Source organism: Lepisosteus platostomus, chromosome 12, assembly GCF_059453375.1.
Source record: "Lepisosteus platostomus isolate fLepPlt1 chromosome 12, fLepPlt1.hap1, whole genome shotgun sequence".
Classification (NCBI taxonomy): domain Eukaryota; kingdom Metazoa; phylum Chordata; class Actinopteri; order Semionotiformes; family Lepisosteidae; genus Lepisosteus; species Lepisosteus platostomus.
Window position 1 is genome coordinate 27,111,237 of NC_142622.1, and position 18,034 is coordinate 27,129,270.

Consider the following 18,034-nt stretch of genomic DNA (forward strand, 5'->3'; position numbering starts at 1 on the left):
ACTGTAGGGGTGCTAGGTGCTACAGGTGGACTACCTGTAGTATGCCAATCTGGAGACCAACTATCATTCTTGTCACTATTACTATAATTGTTTGTCGTATAATTACGTGAAAACTGAATAAACTAAGTGACATCTTACTAATACATTGTAAAGCTTAAGCACACTTGATTTAAATTGCACAATTTTTGTTGTATACCCATCCTGTTTTCTTTTTTCACTGTCTCCCCACATGGTCCTCATGAGGATACAATTTACACAAACACTCAACTCCCTTTGATTGTAGTTTCCTGCAGTTCTGAGTCATCCATGCATTATGTAAAGTGTATGTACCTACTGTCACTGTGGATCACTTTGCACATATCAATGCTGAATTTTATTCCATGACTTAAGTCTTTTTGTAATTCTTTTGGTGCTATTTTGGTTCGCCACTCCATCTATTTTGTTTAATCTACAAATTTAATAAGCTTTCTAACTATATCAGAATCTAAATCATATAGATCTGAAACAACAACAGGTTTACAATGGATCCCTGTGGTATACCACTGCTTACATCTGCCCAATGAGAGGTTAAGCCTTTAACGCAAGCTTTGTAAGCTTTGTAAGCTTTAACGCAAATAAATGTGAAAATATTTCCAAGGCATTGTATCCCATTCACAGCATATTTGTGTTCTATGTATGAGACAGACTGAAAAAATGGGTGTGGAAGCATCAGGTGTGAAGGACTGTGTTGTTCTGAAGTTGCATTGAATGGTTGTGTCTCGGAAAGGGTGGTGCATATCCTTGTTCTTTAACTTCCTGTTGATCAGAGGTCGTCACTGAGACACTCGTTAATCTCCACACAGGTAGCATATGGGATTGCAAGGCAGATCTGACTGGGCCTCAGGCTAAGAGGCATCCCTGGAACAGGGTGCAAATACACAATGTATCGTTGCAGCGGGCCACCTGTGTGCAGCCAGTTAACCAATGAGCCCTGAGCAGATTGCTCTGCCCAAACCCCCCAGAAAAAGACAGAGTTGGCATGACAACACCCAGGAGAGGACTCGGAAACCTGGGACTCTACAGTCAGAGCTGCAGAGGAAGGCCCTAGCATCATCTTCCTCCTCTCTCTAGCGAAGGACTTGGAGACAAACAGGGTAGGAGGGAGAACATCAGAGATATGTTTTTCAGGATGACTGGGACTGAGGAGGATGCCTGAAACTGCACAGTGTTTCTTTACTGTGCCATAAGATGGCACACCAGGTCACCACCCAGAGCTGTTGCTAGAGAACAGAACTGGTGGATGGCTCTTTTGGGGCATTTGTTTCTGGTAGCTGGGGTTCATGGGGTACCTGTGCTGGATTGAAATGTGTGCCTCTTGTGGATAAGTCGTGTCAAGTCATCTGTTTATTGGGTGGGGAATCACAGAAATTGCTGTGTTATAGAGTTATGATTGTGTTATTGGAAGACTGAAGTATTGTAATAAAATGGAATATTATATTAGATTATTGTCTTGTCCAGTCTGTTGATGCACTGGTGGTTCTAGGAGACAATAATAATGTCTGGCAGAAGAAAGGACCCTAGCACCTTTTATATAACTATAAAAGTCCTCCATTTAGGGGTCATTATATCTGTGTCTCTTCAAAAAGTAATACATTTTATGTTTTGTTGCACTGTATATATCAGCATTCAAATATTAATTTACAGTTTCCTTTTTTATTCTGTTTCAGCTTAATGATTTCTTGATGGATGACTGTTTACAACATTCATAGTCCAGCTCCAGGAGAGATCCTTCATGTTCCTTACTTCTCTTTAACTCCTTAACTGCTTAAAGACTTGGATAAAACACAGCCAATCAATAAGAGCAGCAATTACAATAGTTAAATCACAAAGATGCTAGAACAGATGAGAGAAAAATCTAAAATTCCCATGGCTCTTGTGAATTGATCATCGGGAATCATTCATTAACCTCCTGTGTTGAGCCAGTAATAGGAAACTCTGGACCCTAAGATTTGTTAAATTTCTTGTTTTTCTTGCTGAAGGTTTCAATTTCTGTTGTATCAAAGAGAGCTAGAAGACCTACAGAACTGTGCATATATGAGCTTATTAGCCATCACAAATGTAGTAGGCAGTAAGGGTTTGCTAATAACAATGCCAATTCATGTAATCCAGGGTGTAACATGGAGCACAGAACGCACCACAATACCATTTTACAGAAAGGTCAGTTATTTGGTATTCTGCTTTTCTTTGCACTACCCACAGATTCTCAACTAAGAGGAAAATACAGAAAATATTTTTTTAAATACTAAAACCACCCTGAGGGAGTTAAAATAAGTTGATTTTGGTGCTATTATTCCTTTAAAATTTTTACCATGATTTATTCCCCAGCAGTTGAGAGCTCCATATAAATAATTTCAAGACAGGTCAGATTAAGTGATGCCAGGGGAGGGACCATTTCATTTCTTTTCAGATTGATTCTGAAGGAGGAAATTGACAAGAAATAGCTCTCAATTGCATTGTTGAAACCCGTTGCTGTGTCAACAGATCCTCACCAAAAATGATCCAAACACAAGTGAATATTGAAAAAAGTGAAATATTTCTGGAATATAAATATCTGGAATTTACTTTTAAAATATATAAGTACATACCTGGGAATGACAAGCTTTTTGCCGCACATTACGCAAAATGGCACGTAAAGGTTATGGACTGTGATACGTAGTATTCATTATAAAACATAACATTTTCAGACCTTGTTTATTAATGTGTCTTAACTGCGTCTACCACATACATAGTCACCGACACTTTTTTCTAACCTTCAGCATAAGTCTTTCCTGTCATAGTGCGGAACATCATTATCTTTAGTGTTGTTTAAATGGTTTATTCTTTTTGATAATTAGCCGTATTTTGTAATAATACTGCAACAAGGAAACTTGTCCGCGCTGCGTTTAAATCTGTCAAAGGCCCAAACACCCAATCGTACACCACCACCTGCTGGTGTCTTGCGGTATTATAGTTACCGACAGCTCTGTTTCCGGCCGTTTCTGAATTAAGCGGCACGCTGGTTTATACCATGTGACTACAGAGCCACGTCTGAACTTCAAGGAGGTACTGTATGATTTGCTTCCCAGACTATATAGTAGTAAGACATTTTCATTATTAAAGTTCAATACAAAATACAATTCTTCTACCTTCATAATATTGTAACACATACGGCAGACATTACAGGTTGTGCGAGCCGGCTTACCAGCATGGTGACGTCACCGCCCTTCCCTGTGAATAGCAGGTCCGCCGGGCTGATGGGAGATTTCCTTTTAGCTCAACTGGCTGGGTCCCGGTTGAGTAACGCCAGACGCTCGGGTTCGAGTCCCCAGCGGTTGGGGGCTGACCTGGAGTGGCAGCAGCAAGGGCGCATACCCACGTGAACCTGAGAGCGCTACATTGGTGTTAATAGTGGGATGAGATAGCCCTTAGCCAAGGATCGCAAATTAAGTGGGGGAGTGTGTAACACATACGGCTGACATTACAGGTTGTGCGAGCCGGCTTACCAGTGTGGTGACGTCACCGCCCTTCCCTGTGAATAGCAGGGACCGCAGCCGCCGGGTTGATGAGAGATTTCCCTTTAGCTCAACTGGTTGGGTCCCTGTTGAGTGACGCTGGAGGCCCGGGTTTGAGTCCCCAGCGGTGGGGGGCCAACCTGAGGGCGCATACCCACGTGAACCCAAGAGCGCTACAATATACTCCAATTATTGTCCTTTGTAAAACATATAAAGCAGAAACATCTTACACTCATTATGAAATATGTCAGCGACTTAAATTACTTAGTGCTTGTCTCATTATTTTATTTGCTTATGTTACTTATTTTTTTAAACCTAGTTATAGATCTTTTCGAAATGCAAGTGCAAGAATCAGTAGATCTAAGATGAGTGGGGTGTGGGTGGGGGCTCACATTGCATTCCCACGTGTATGCAGGCGAAAAGTCGAACAGGTTGGCAAAGTGTACACACTGAACACAGACACACTTCTTTCAGCTCACAGAACCCCAGCCCTTTATTCGTCACAGCTTGCTCACAGATATATATGGGGAAATAACACAAATGGGACGCAAGAAATGCAGGCAGACAAGAAATCTTCCAAGAGCTGCGACAAAACGAAAGTGAGAGAGCTACGTGCATTGAATGCTTAGCACTCATTCGCCTTCCAGATTAAAAAGAGCAACAACACATCTAGCCAGTATCATCTGCTCCTCCCCCACAAACATACACACACACATACAGTAGTAGAGGAGAGAAGCCCCAAACTCCACCGATAAGATTTCTTCACGTCTGTATCACATCTGTAGCACACCAACTTTGTGTGATGGATGATGTATGCACAAAAATGCTATCATTTTGGCTTTCTTCTATTCTTCCATAGCCAACACTGCACGTACCCTTACAGAGGGGCTGTGCTGTATACATAGAGGTCCAAAACTTCTCTTTGGCCTTTTCACACTCTAGCGTCAGTACGCACATCTTCATGAAAACATTAACCATTCGGATTTGCACTGGGGATCTTTTCATTATCTCACAAAAATAATACAAACTATAGCTGATCGCAATATATATATTGTTACTTCAACAGGTTATACAAGCAGCAAAGCTTTATACCTTTTGCACATCCATGATTATATGAGATCTCTCACCCCCAACCAACTGTGCAGTTTCACCTCTACAAACCATTTAGAAGACTGGGTCTAAAGCTCAACACAAAAAATTGCACAGTCTCCGTATTTATGCTTAAGTAAAGGACCACTGTCCAGTGTGCAAAACGTTTAGAGTAAACTCTTCCTTTCTGCCTGGATTAAGGCAAATATTGTAGTTCCTCTGAAAAATGATAGCAGTGACAGAATGTTTCTGAGTCCATTCCATACAAACACACACACATCTCCCACCCATTTCCTATACCAGAAGGAAAATTCATCTGATGACACAAAGTGTGATTTTGTTTGAAGGGAATATTTAAGATGAAGAATGGAAGGGTAAGAAATTAAACACTGAAACATAAATACAGAAAAATATGCACCCCTTTTTCTTAAATTAAGAAAATCAATTTCTTTTAAGCCATACAGGAAGTGATCACTAAAACAAGTGCTAAGTCAAATTTACTCATTTGTTCAACTTCACATGTATGAAGTTATTTTAATCTGGCATTTCTGAGTTTCAGATTATTATACTGTATATGAGAAACATTACAACTCCATCATTTAAACCACACATAGAGTCCAAAAAACAAAAGGACAGTTTTTTTGGTTTGAAGCATGCAGGTTGCACAACACTGTTTTGAAAGGGAAACAACAGGTCTATAAGTATGACAAGATATTACAGTAGCTGTAAAGTAAAAAAAAACACTATTCTCACTAATGCTTGTTTTCACTAGAGATGCTCATTTCCCAGTCACATTCATTCTTATATTTAACCCTTAGTTTGAAAGACAGGGGAGCACAACATTAGAGTCAGCTAGCTAATTGAAACAGATCTCTGCAGCTTACAGTGCAATACAATCCCTACCCTGTGCCTTACTTTGAACAGATACAGAAACCGATAGAATCAGAAGACCAGACATCGCAAAGTCAGCTAACTGGCAACTCACAACATCAAAGCCTGTTACAGGAAACGTCAGATTAAAATTAAAATAAATTAAAAAATGCACATCGTAGTACTCTCATTTTTTACATATATAACAAAAAAGGAAGTATTTACAAAACAAGATCCATGTTCACTTTTGTTCAACATCAAGCAAATCATTCGTCTGAAAGGAGTGCGTCACGTTTGATTATGCTGATAAGTGTTGGAGCAGCGTCTCCCACCCTCTGGACACCGAAGGCTTTCTGTCTGCGCTGTGCTAGCCGGGGAGTGAGGCAAAGAAGGCGCAGGCCCGCGGCTCATGCCGAGAGCTCCTCCATCAGCTCTTTGTTCCTGCGCACCACAGCTGCATGTCTCTCCTAGCAAGAACACACAACAGTCAGAGTGACCAGAAGCCCTGGCACTTACAGGGGTGGTCCCAATAGTCCCAAAATCAGCTGGAGAAAGTACTACAGTAATTACCAAGACAAAGACAAAATGTGGGAGTAATGTGATAATCATTACTTAATTGTTTGCAAAGTAAATCATGGTAATTGTAGATTGGAGCTTTATGCTTATGTTATAATATACACAACAGAGAAATAAAAGTGCATATAATAACAATAATGATTGCATTTTTGTAGCACTTTTCATGCAAAAGGATCCCAACATACATCAATATTGAAGGTGACCTCCTTCATCTATTATTGAGGGAAGTACATTTTTTTCAATGCAATCGATTTTTCTAATCAAACACAATTACAAGGAAAGCATACAAGATCATTTTGAAGCTATCTGGCTCATATGAACCACCTTCTTAGGAAATATGTGGAATGTGGAGCAACATCATTTGGTGCACAATAAAATTGGGACTATGAGGAGCTTATACTCATGACAAATGACAAAATTCATAAGTTGGCATAGGAATCATGCAGCGTGTTCCTACATTTTGAAATCAACGCACACCTGCCGCTATTCCTTATGTTCATGTGCAATCCTTTCATAGCTCCATATATTACATAATTGTATTTGTAATATTTCCTAACTTCTTAAGTCTGATATATGAATCTAACCCAGGTGGAACATCTGGTTTTTCTGAAATCCCTAATGAACACAATGTCTGTCTACCTTCTCTTGCAGGCGCTCCAGGAGTGCAGCTAGGTAGGCCTCACGGTTCTCCTTAATCTGCTCCATCTTCATTGTTAACTTCTCTTCAGCCATTTTGCTGAAGTTGCTGTTCTCCTCCAAGGCCTTCAGGAGCACATCTCTCTCATGCTCCCTCTTCTCAGCCAGAGCCTTCAGTATTTGAGCTTCCTGGGACTGGAGACAGAAACATATTTACAGGTCCATCAGCACCTACAAGCATGTTCTGCATGCTGCAAACTCAAATCATACGAAGGGCAACAATTTATTAGTTTGCCCTTTTTAAAATTTTACATTTCCCAAGACCAGTAGAAAAAGTACTATAGTAATTATTAAGACAAAGAAAACACATGGTACTAACATCGTAATAATTACTGAATTGTTCGCACAGTAAATCATGGTAATTGTAGATTGCAATTTTATGCTTATGTCATAATATACACAACACAGAAATAAAAGTGCATTACTACCGCACTTTACAATCTTTGAACAAATGTTCTAGAGGATCAAAATGATAGAGGTGGTCTTGGATTATGTCTAGCGCTGTAAGTACTGTAAGTACTAATGACACCCTGGATAGGACGCCAGTCACTCACACCAGGGCCAGTTTTCCCAGAAGCCAATTAACCTACTTATTGATAATGAAAAGTGATAATGAACCGATACTGATACCAATAATGAACATCTAGCATCACTTCTACTCTGTGCTGTATTGTCAGGGAGTGCCTTTCATTACAGGACTGCTAGAACATCTTGCAACAAGTTTGACTGAACATTAGCGCACTGCTAATGTCGTTCTGTATTAACATGCTACATGGTTTATAAATTGATATTGTAGCTCTCTCGGGTTCATGTGGGTATGCGCCCTCACCGCTGCCGCCTCAGGTTGGCCTCGAACCCAGGCCTCTGGGTTACTCAACGGGTACCCAGCCAGTTGAGCTAAAGGGAAATCTCCCATTAGCCTGGCGGCTGTGGTCCCTGCTATTCACAGGGAAGGGCGGTGACATCACCGCACTGACAAGCCGGCTCGCACAACCTCTAATGTTGGCTGTATGCGTTACAATATAAAACTGAAACTTCTGACAGAATATTTTCAGAAAAAGATCAGATTCAGAAAGTGGCATGTATAAACTAATATTTTTCCAACTCTATTTCACTCCTCAGTTTATAATGAAACTGTACCATAATAGAAGATACAGTACTACACTACAGTATGCTGTATGTTTTGCAACTTAATTTTGTGTGGCACGTTTTAAAACATGGATTCTATACACCCAGACATGGATGTAGGGAGAAATACAATTTAAGTTTTAATGATTTTGTATGCATTATTTAAAACACTCTGTTATGAAGGAAAGACACTAAAAATAATCTGTCTCATTTTGTATGCTGAATGGCTTGAACTTAATTAACATCTAATAGTGTGTGCTGCCAAACTTTTATGGTTGACATAGCTCTTTTCAGTTCACTCATGTCAAAAGAGACCCCAGGCATTAACTTAAATAAGGAAAATGGATCTAAAAATATTTTGCATTATCCATCCTCTCAAGGTCTTTTATCCAGTACAGGGTCATAGGGGAAGCCAGAGCCCAGCCCAGCAATGTGCACTAGGTGGGATACACCCTGGATGGGATACCAGCTCATCGCAGAATTAAAATTATAAAATTAATAATGCAATATAAAAAGCTACGGTACATGACAACAGATGATCAGCACACATTATCAACATATTCCTATTAAATAGGAAAATGAATATGAAAACGAATCATTAAAAGTGTTGATCCCTTGTTTCTAGTCTTGGGGTGCTAGTTTTTTCTTGTGACACCCTGTACTATCTCTAAGGTTTCCCAAGGGGTCTCAGGACCCTTGCTTGGAAGCCTGCATGTGACAATAAATTTTAAAATCAGAACCCTCTTTGTCATCTTATTCTAGAGTAAAGTATCAATGATGAATTTAAATAAATTATTCCTATTACAATTTTGGTTTGTGTAGCTCTCTTCAGGAAAATGGCCTCTATTGAAATAAAGTGCTGTGTGGACTAAACATATTTGACTCTTCATGGTTTTATAAACGTTTATCCATTATTTACTTAAAATGGTGTTTTCTCTTGCCCTTGAGTCATTTATGAAGGATGTGAAGGCCTGAATCTTAGGTTATCTTTATCCTGTTATCTAAGAAACACAAATACAGTACGCTGAACAGATGCTCAGGTCACTGTGACACTCACTCTCCTCCTGTCCTCAGCAGCTTCCAGCTTCTTCTGGATGTCTTCCAGGGAGATGTCCCTCTTCTTCGGGGCAGAGAGGTTGTGGGCCACTTCTGACACTGGCGAGGGCGGTTTCAGTATCACTTCAAATGCTTGGCCAGAGGCCCTCTTGTTAATAGGTTTGACCTCCATATCTGTCAAAGGGAAATGACATGACATGACAGCAAGACAACGATGGAGACATTTCTAAACAACTGAGTCATACAGATATTGATGCCAAACTTTACTCGCTGTGTGTGGCTTGTAAAATACTCTGCTGTACAAAAGCTGAACTGAGTGGTGTAGAATACCTGCAATCTAAGTGAGGACAAAAAGAGTTGTTTATCCCCTCTGAATGGAAAAGCTCAATACTCAGAATGATAAACAGGACCATATCATATCCTTGCAGAATTTTCAAATTTCAGATGGAAATTTGTAACTGAAATTAATGAGGAATGATGACAACAAAACCACTTTCACCTCAGCTGTTTTAAATCATAATTATTCTCAATGACATTTTAAAGCAATATCTATCATACTCAAATCCCTCTCTTTTGCATTTCATCTGATTAATCCATCCTCCACCCCATCTCCACATTTGCAGCTACACCCTATGTAACTCCTCACTCTGCAGGGGATCCCAGACTCCTTGTCCTAAATACTCAATAAGCATCCTCAATGGTATATACAGTGCCCTCCAGAATTATTGGTACCCTTAGTAAAGATGAGCAAGGCTATGAAAAAATGTCTTTGTTATCAGCTTGATCTTACACTGGAAATATGAGGGAAATCTAACCTTCCAGTGGTATAAATATGAGGTAACATGCAGGCCAAACACCCTTAGTCATCCATCAACATGGGGAAGGCCAGAGAATACAAAAATGAAATTAGATTAAAGGTTATTTCAAACAACAGCTCTGATGATCCTGCCTGGAAGAGGACACAAGTGTATTTCGCCCCCACACACAGTGAAGAAGATGGTTCGAGAGGCAAAACTTTCTCCAAGGATCACAGTTGGATAATTGCAGGAGTTGGTTGCATCCTGGGGTCACCAAATCTCCAAAACTACAATTAGACGCCACCTCCATGCCAACTATTTGGAAGGCTTACCAAAAGAAAGCCTCTGGTGTTGTCAAACCACAAACATAAGCACCTGGAGTACGCTAAACATAACTGGAACTTTGATTGGAACCGGGTTCTATGGTCAGATTAGACAAAAATAGAGCTTTTTGGCAACAAACACCAGAGGTGGGTTTGGCATAAAAAGAGTCAAGGTCATGTAGAAAAGAACCTGATCCCCACTGTGAAGTATGGTGTTGGATCTATGATGTTGTGGGGCTGTTTATCTTCCGCAGGCCCTTGGAATCTTGTTAGGATACATGGCATCATGGACTCCATCAAATACCAGGAGATTTTAGATCAAAATCTGGCTGCCTCTGCCAGGAGGCTAAGACTGGGTCGTGGCTGGAACTTCCAGCAGGACAATGATCCAAAGCATACCTCCAAATCCACACAAAAATGGTTCACTGACCACAGAAACAAGCTTTTGCAGTGGCCATCCCAGTCCCCAAACCCTACTGAAAACCTATGGGGTGAGCTGAAGAGGAGAGTCCACAAGCAAGGACCAAGGACTCTGAAGAATCTGGAGAGATTTTGTATGGAGGAATGGTCTCAGATCCCTTTATATGTGTTCTCTCACCTCATCCAGCATTATAAGAGAAGACTCAGTGCTGTTATCTTGGCAAAGGGAGGGTGCAGAAAGTACTAAATGCAGGGGAGCCAATAATTGTGACACGTGTTTTTGAGAAAAGGTTTCTTTTTTATAAGGATTTTTTTTTTTTTCAATAATTTTACCTCACTGAAAGGTTAGATTTCTCTCATATTTTCAGTGTAAGATCAAGCTGGTAAAGAACAAATAATTTTTTTTCTCATCTTTACCAAGGGTACCACTAATTCTGGGGGGCACAGTAACTCATCTGTTTTTCTATTCCTCATAAAATTTTAGATAATATATTCTTCTGCAAGTAATTTTCAACAATATCTGAAAAGAGGTTTGAAGCTCTGTGGCTAAATATGTGTGAGGTAAATTCTAAAGTACAAACTTCTTTTCAGAGAGGTGAAAGGACCTCAAATTTTGCTGTAATAGTTTCTATCCTCTCTAACTGGATAATTCAACATTTCAAGAACAAAAGCAGAACTTGGAGGATTGTGGAATTGAGAAGGAAGTGGAAATGAGGATGGAAAATTTGGATGGCTATTAAAGGGGCTGCAAAAGAGATTTTATTATTTTTGTGTAAAGAATGTTTTTGGCAGGTGAATTCTTGGGCTTACCTTCAAATTCGCACACCAAGTTGTTGCGATGCTCCGGATAAAAACAGGAGCAGATGAGAGAGAGCACAGACAGCTCCTTCATTTTCTCTTTATATGCTGCAGCAGAAACAAACATCTTTTACAATAAAATAATAAATAACAATGATTTGTCCATTCAACATAAATTCCACATGTACCAAAATACAGATTTCTTTTCCCTTGTTTCTTTTCCCATTTTCTTCATGTTACTTGTTCCACTGTTTTTAATTTCCCAAATTCTAAATCTACAGATGGACTTGATTTGATGAAGTTATTTGTGTTCCATTAAGATAACATTGTACCTAATTAAGGCTTTGTTTTTCAGTTGCAATGTAATATTAATGCTGGGATCATTTTATAATGATTTCTACTATGCAGGAGGATAAAGCCATTAAGTGGTTTAATTATAGAAAAAGATGCATACCAAGGATATCAATTTAGAGTGCATGCCTGAGGGTGATTGTAAATAATTGATTTCCAAAAAGATCCAAGCAGCTTTGAAATAAGCAAAGTTAATCCAAAATTCAGTTCTACAATTACCATACACATTTCTAGGTTCTAGGTTATTAGAATGTAAAGATTTTTTGGCACTCTTGCTATCACCCACCCTGTCCGATTGCATGAGATTGTTGGCTGTTTCATTCATGGAGGAAAATGGTTCCACTGTTTGCATAACATCGGATGGCTTGTTTTTTTCACAACGTAGAGTAATGGAGTAATTTAGATAAATATAAATTTGACTTCACATCTGTATTAGGGCACTCATGAGTGTGTTTGAAGTCTACTTAAATGGGGTAGACAACATGATGCTGGCTATGTTATAAATGTGGGGAGGTGGGGGGTGTATAGGGTGTTTTTTATAGGAGCATAGTTACAGGAGCAAGCATACAAACTGCCTCAATAATGAAGAATAAATCATATATGATTTAACATCTAAATCAGATTAAAAACAACAGCTACACAATTACGACTAACATAGAAATGCAAATCTGTGTACCTAATGGTTTTTGAATTTGGCATGTGCCCTCAAATTAAGATTTATATAATTTGGGATAGAAGATTCATAATATGAGTTTTCTTTTTAACACATTTATATTCCCGCATTTCATCCGAGTGGTGCTGGGGTTGTTCACTGTCCATAAGTCCTAAGTCAGGACACCAAAGTGCTCTCTCAAGTAAGGTCATAGAGGTGTACAGAACTGGCAGAACCTCCAGAAAATTCAACAACAAATTGTGTCACACTAATAAACTTCAGAAAACAATACCCCTTTGAGATATAACAGAAATAGCAGTATAACAAAACAGCTGGCTTTCAACCTAAAGTATTTAATTTAATATAAATATTATCTGTATCCCCTGCTTAAAACTAACAACTGGATAAGGACTCCTCCAAATTAAACATATTGAAAAAATGAAGGAATTTGATTTAATCATCCCCCTTTTGGTCTAATACAAAAGAGCTTAATGTAACTGAAAAACAAAAAATAAATATTTTTCCCCAATTTGAATACATCAACTGAAGCAAACCCATGGTAGTTTTAGAAACAAAGCTATTTAATTTAGGAAAAATAATTTATAATAATAATTGCTTACACTTATATAGCGCTTTTCTGGACACTCCACTCAAAGCGCTTTACAGGTAATGGGGACTCCCCTCCACCACCACCAATGTGCAGCATCCACCTGGATGATGCAACGGCAGCCATAGTGCACCAGAACGCTCACCACACATCAGCTATCAGTGGGGAGGAGAGCAGAGTAATGAAGCCAATTCTTAGATGGGGATTATTAGGAGGCCATGATTGGTAAAGGCCAATGGGAAATTTGGCCAGGACATAGGGGTTACACCCCTACTCTTTTCGAGAAATGCCCTGGGATTTTTAATGACCAAAGAGAGTCAGGACCTTGGTTTTACGTCTCATCCGAGGGACGGCGCCTGTTTACAGTATAGTGTCCCCGTCACTATACTGGGGCATTAGGACCCACGTGGACCGCAGGGTGAGTGTCCCCCACTAACACCTCTTCCAACAGCAACCTTAATTTTTCCCAGGATGTTTCCCATCCAGGTACTGACCAGGCTCACACCTGCTTAGCTTCAGTGGGTTGCCAGTTGGGAATTGCAGAGTGATATGGCTGCTGGCCATATCTGCAACCCCCCGGTGCAATCCAGAATCTAACAGGTGTCAGTGCCACCTTAAACAAATAAATTAAATTCAAGACATATTTTGCTATAACTCCTGCACTTTTCAAAGATGAAAAGTGGCAAGCCTAGTAATTAACCTCAGAATGGAACCAGGATTGTGATGATAAAGAGTTGATTTAATTCTGATCACACTGGGGTATCTTTAAAGCCAATAGCAGCATTCCTCTGCAAATATTCCAACACCATGACACAATCATTAAGGTTCTGAATTGACTTTTGATCCTTTCAATAGACACTTTTGCCTATATGCCAATGATATGATTTTAGTACCCAACAATAATGGCTCCAGACAGTACTTTCACACCTCTGCCAGAATTTATTTTTTATATTATTTTCTTAGTGTATATATTTTCCTCAAACATCGTGTCAGATGTGCAAATATAAGTTTTTATATGCCTCCTAATATTAAGTACCAGTATGAGATTCTTCACCTAATAGTCAGGGCTGGAGCTGTTAGTGTTGTAGCAAAATTAATTTCTCTGACCCCCATAGTTGAGCAAGTATTATCTGAGGAAGCAAACACTCAGGAGTAGAAGCCACTGAGAAGTTCTGATTCTAACCTCAGTGCAAATGACTGGTGCTCTTGGACACCTTAGAAATGTGCAACGGTTATACAGGAATCAGATGTAATATCCATGTCAATATATCTGCCAAAAAAAGATGTAAAAACTCCTCAGCGGGTAACAGAGTTCCAGTCAGAGTGCCTGCAGTGATCTGTCACCAACCAGCTACAGATTGTCAATACTGATCAGTAGGCTGCTGCAGAGGCCACTGTATGACCACCCCCCTGCTGCAGGGCTGGCCCAACTCCCACACTGCTGTCTGCTTGCAGAACAGCAACTTCAAAGGCAGGACCAAAAAGGTGCCCTGTAGTTTGTGATTGTCTCACACCAAATACCCACCACCCATTTAACTACACATCCATCTGGGCTGTGTGCCTGAATCTACAGCACTCTATAGTGACCTTAGATTTGAGGGCCCAGAGTTCAGTCAGTTTTTGGGTTCACCGCAAATAAAGGGGCCTCTGGATTGCCTCCACTCTTTCGCAAGATTTCTTAAGTACTTTCTTTTAGGAATTCCATTGGCATATAAAAATGATTAAGTGACACACAGACAAATTTAATATAATCTTTTTAACTGTCTATGTGTATCGCTAGCCAGTAATGTATACTCCAGCAAATGATAAATAACTCTACCTATCAAGGGTATAATTGAGAATTATAGGTCGCTAAAAGATTAATATTGCAGCCTTTTCATCTGACACAAAATCTACATTTTCTGTTTTAATACTACCTATTTAAAGAGCAAGTAGAAGCTCAGGTGGATGTCTGTACAGGTCTACTAATCTGTCCGATGAACTAAAAACCAGCAAGCTTATTAACATCATAATACTGAATACTAATACATAATACTAAATACAACAGAATAAAGCAGGCCCTTTTTTAGAGTCTCTCTTTATCTATAGATATAGAAAAGCACGTTTCCTTCTAAAACAGTCTAATTATTTAAAGAAAATAGGATAAATACAGGTGCATACCACTTCCACACACGTTCTGTAAAGTAAATCCATATTTCAGTCCTCTGTTCACTGTATTAAGATAAACACCTATACGTTAGTGATATTGTGATGGAATTGTACACGTAGACTTTTGTCCTCTTTAGAAATGCTGCACAGATATCTGCATTAATGTTAGAAAATATATTGGAGACTCTTCAAGGACTCATCCAGAATCTGAAACCACAGCTTTATAAAATTTCCAATTCTGATAATGTAGGTAGCCTTAAGAGGCCCAGTATAACTGTTATAGCTAACAAAGCAATGATATAGAAGAATAACTGAGCATAACGTCTTGTTAACAGGTGCAAAGAAGGGTGGATACCCTTCGCATCGCTATCTGAACAATAGTCACGGAAAAATTTAAGGTAATATCCTTTAACAGACATAATTAAAGGACGGTTCACTGTTTATGCATATTATGGTTCTGCGATACAAAACGATTGTTCTATCGTTCATTTAACTAGATGACCCTGTTAGATACAGAATTACACTGTCACCTTCAGTGTCTGAGAGCAAGCAGATGATTCACAAAGGAAATGCATATGGATGGCGCACCTGCTGAAAACTGAAGATTCCGATCGATAATAAAATGACAATAGTCAAGCCACTTTTAATTCAATACAGTCAAATTGTTAGTTTTTTTTAATCAAGGCAGTGCCATTGATAAACAGTGATATTTGTAAATGAATTCAGTGAAAATTCTTTTGAAAGCGATGGCTTCTGTTTTTAACCTCCTCTATACATAACATGCAAGTGTATTTAATAAAAAAAACACTGCCATGTGAATATTTAATTTTCTCTGCAACACATCCTTATTTTTATATTTAATGTCTTGGCAAATCTGGTTTTAATAGCACCTTGTTCTCCCCAATCGTTAGTAAAACGCCCCGAAATCTTGAAGAGAGCGAGCTCTGGGTGGGGTCTCTCTGCATTATGCTGTAGTAGCATGTGCAGAGCTACTGTAGCGGGTGCGGCGTTATAAATAAGCGGTGGTGGTGCTTGACATTTCCAAAACCGAAATAAATTCGATCTCAGAAATGCACAAAAAATTTTTTGTTATGTTAAATGCAATTTAATGTAATCAGAATACGATGAAAATAACACGTCTTATTAAGCTCTGTATTCAACGGTGCGGGATCAAGACATTTCGGCCCAAATCATAAAATTAAAACCTTAAAAAACAACGACAATATAAAATATGACTTTTGTAAATAGGTGGTAACATATGCAATTCATTTCATTTTAAAATGCACATGTTTATATGCGAATTTCTTCTCATGCGTCAGTGCTGTTGCAATTGACCGCTCCCTTGCAATTGACAAAAGCCTGAGGTCTTTTGTGTTTCGGATGTCGCACCTACCTGTGTTAGATTTCATTGCCCCTTTTAAATTAGTAAAATATCCTTATTAAAATAATCAGCCTTCTCCTTACCCATTGCGGTTTTAGCCATGGTTGTGGGTACAGTTGTTCGGTACCAAGGAAAGCGGTGCAGTTTCAGTAAGCGGCTAGAGAAAGGACTGAATAAGGCACTGAGTCAGCAGATCAGCGCTCCGTGCGTAAGAAAGAGCAAGAGACAGGACTCTGTGAATTATTATCGCTTTTGTTCACAAGCAGATTGGCTGCCGTGGTCCCCTGACGCGCATCTTCAATCGAGAAACCGCCGTGCTACCGGCATCTTAAAAAACCTCCGACTGATTCTAGGTCGGAATTAGAGTTGAAATTTTAAATAGTTATAATAACCACCACACCCCTCTCATACCACTTTTAACGGTGCACCTCAACCAAAACCCAAAAGCCCTGTGCATAACATTACTTTATTAGGTAGATATACTGAAATAAATAAAAATAAGACTGCTATTAAAGTTTTATAATAATATCTGGTGATTAATGATTATTTAAGGTTATTTCTTTATTGTTAGCTTTATTCTGATTTATATACGGAAAAGCTTTTGGAGCTTTTATAAACGAGTGTATATGAATCAAAGGAGGAAATACAAGTTTATTGTAATGTCTAGCAATCATTTTCCAAAGAAAATGTGTCTAAAATACCACCCAATTCATCTTAAATAGCAGCCATATCACCTTGCAACTCACAACTGGCAACCCACTGAAGCTAAGCGGGTGTGAGCCTGGTTAGTACCTGGATGAGAGACCTCCTGGGAAAAACTAAGGTTGCTGCTGGAAGATGTGTTAGTGGGGCCAGCAGGAGGCGCTCACCCTGCAGTCCAGTATAGTGACAGGGACACTATACTGTAAACAGGCGCCGTCCTTCGGATGAGATGTAAAACGGAGGTCCTGGCTCTCTGTGGTCATTAAAAATCCCAGGGCGTTTCTGGAAAAGAGTAGGGGTGTAACCCCGGTGTCCTGGCCAAATTTCCCATTGGCCTTTATCAATCATGGCCTCCTAATAATCCTCCTCTATGAATTGGCTGCATTACTCTGCTCTCCTCCCCACTGGTAGCTGATGTGTGGTGAGTGTTCTGGCGCATTATGGCTGCCGTCACATCATCGAGGTGGATGCTGCCCATCGATGGTGGTAACAGTCCCCATTACCTGTAAAGCGCTTTGAGTGGAGTGTCCAGAAAAGCGCTATATAACTGTAAGCAATTATTATTATTAAAATTAAAGGATATGTCTATGACAAGTTTAACCTGGCCTGGTGTAGGAGTTACCTTCAAATCAGCATTTTGTGAAAAAATTGGAACATATGTTTTGATTAGTTGAGTCCATTAGTTGGTTCACTTACCAACTTTAGCTTTCAAGAGTAACACAATTTTGTTGTTTTCATTTTGAATGAGCTCTAAACTCCTTTCATAGAACATACAGTGCCCTCCAAAAGTACTGGGACAAGAGTTCAAATTTTCCCATGTATGCTGTATTCTCAGGAAATATGGATTTCAAAATCACAAGATGAATATGAGACAAAAGCAGATGTGTGTTTTTATGCATAAATCATTATA

General features: G+C 39.3%; 1 protein-coding gene and 1 long non-coding RNA gene across 2 annotated transcripts in view; both read right to left on the reverse strand.

Moving 5' to 3' along the window:
* Nucleotides 1–18,034, reverse strand: part of LOC148651351 (uncharacterized) — a 487,041-nt gene that overhangs the window by 464,222 nt on the left and 4,785 nt on the right. The gene's annotated exons all lie outside the window — the stretch shown is intronic.
* Nucleotides 3,996–16,713, reverse strand: stmn2b (stathmin 2b). Its single transcript, XM_088601522.1, has 5 exons — nucleotides 16,506–16,713; nucleotides 11,296–11,391; nucleotides 8,947–9,119; nucleotides 6,705–6,896; nucleotides 3,996–5,956 (listed from the first exon to the last, which is right to left on the reverse strand). Exons 1-5 carry the CDS (start codon nucleotides 16,522–16,524, stop codon nucleotides 5,897–5,899), a joined length of 540 nt encoding a protein of 179 aa, XP_088457648.1. The 5' UTR covers nucleotides 16,525–16,713; the 3' UTR covers nucleotides 3,996–5,896.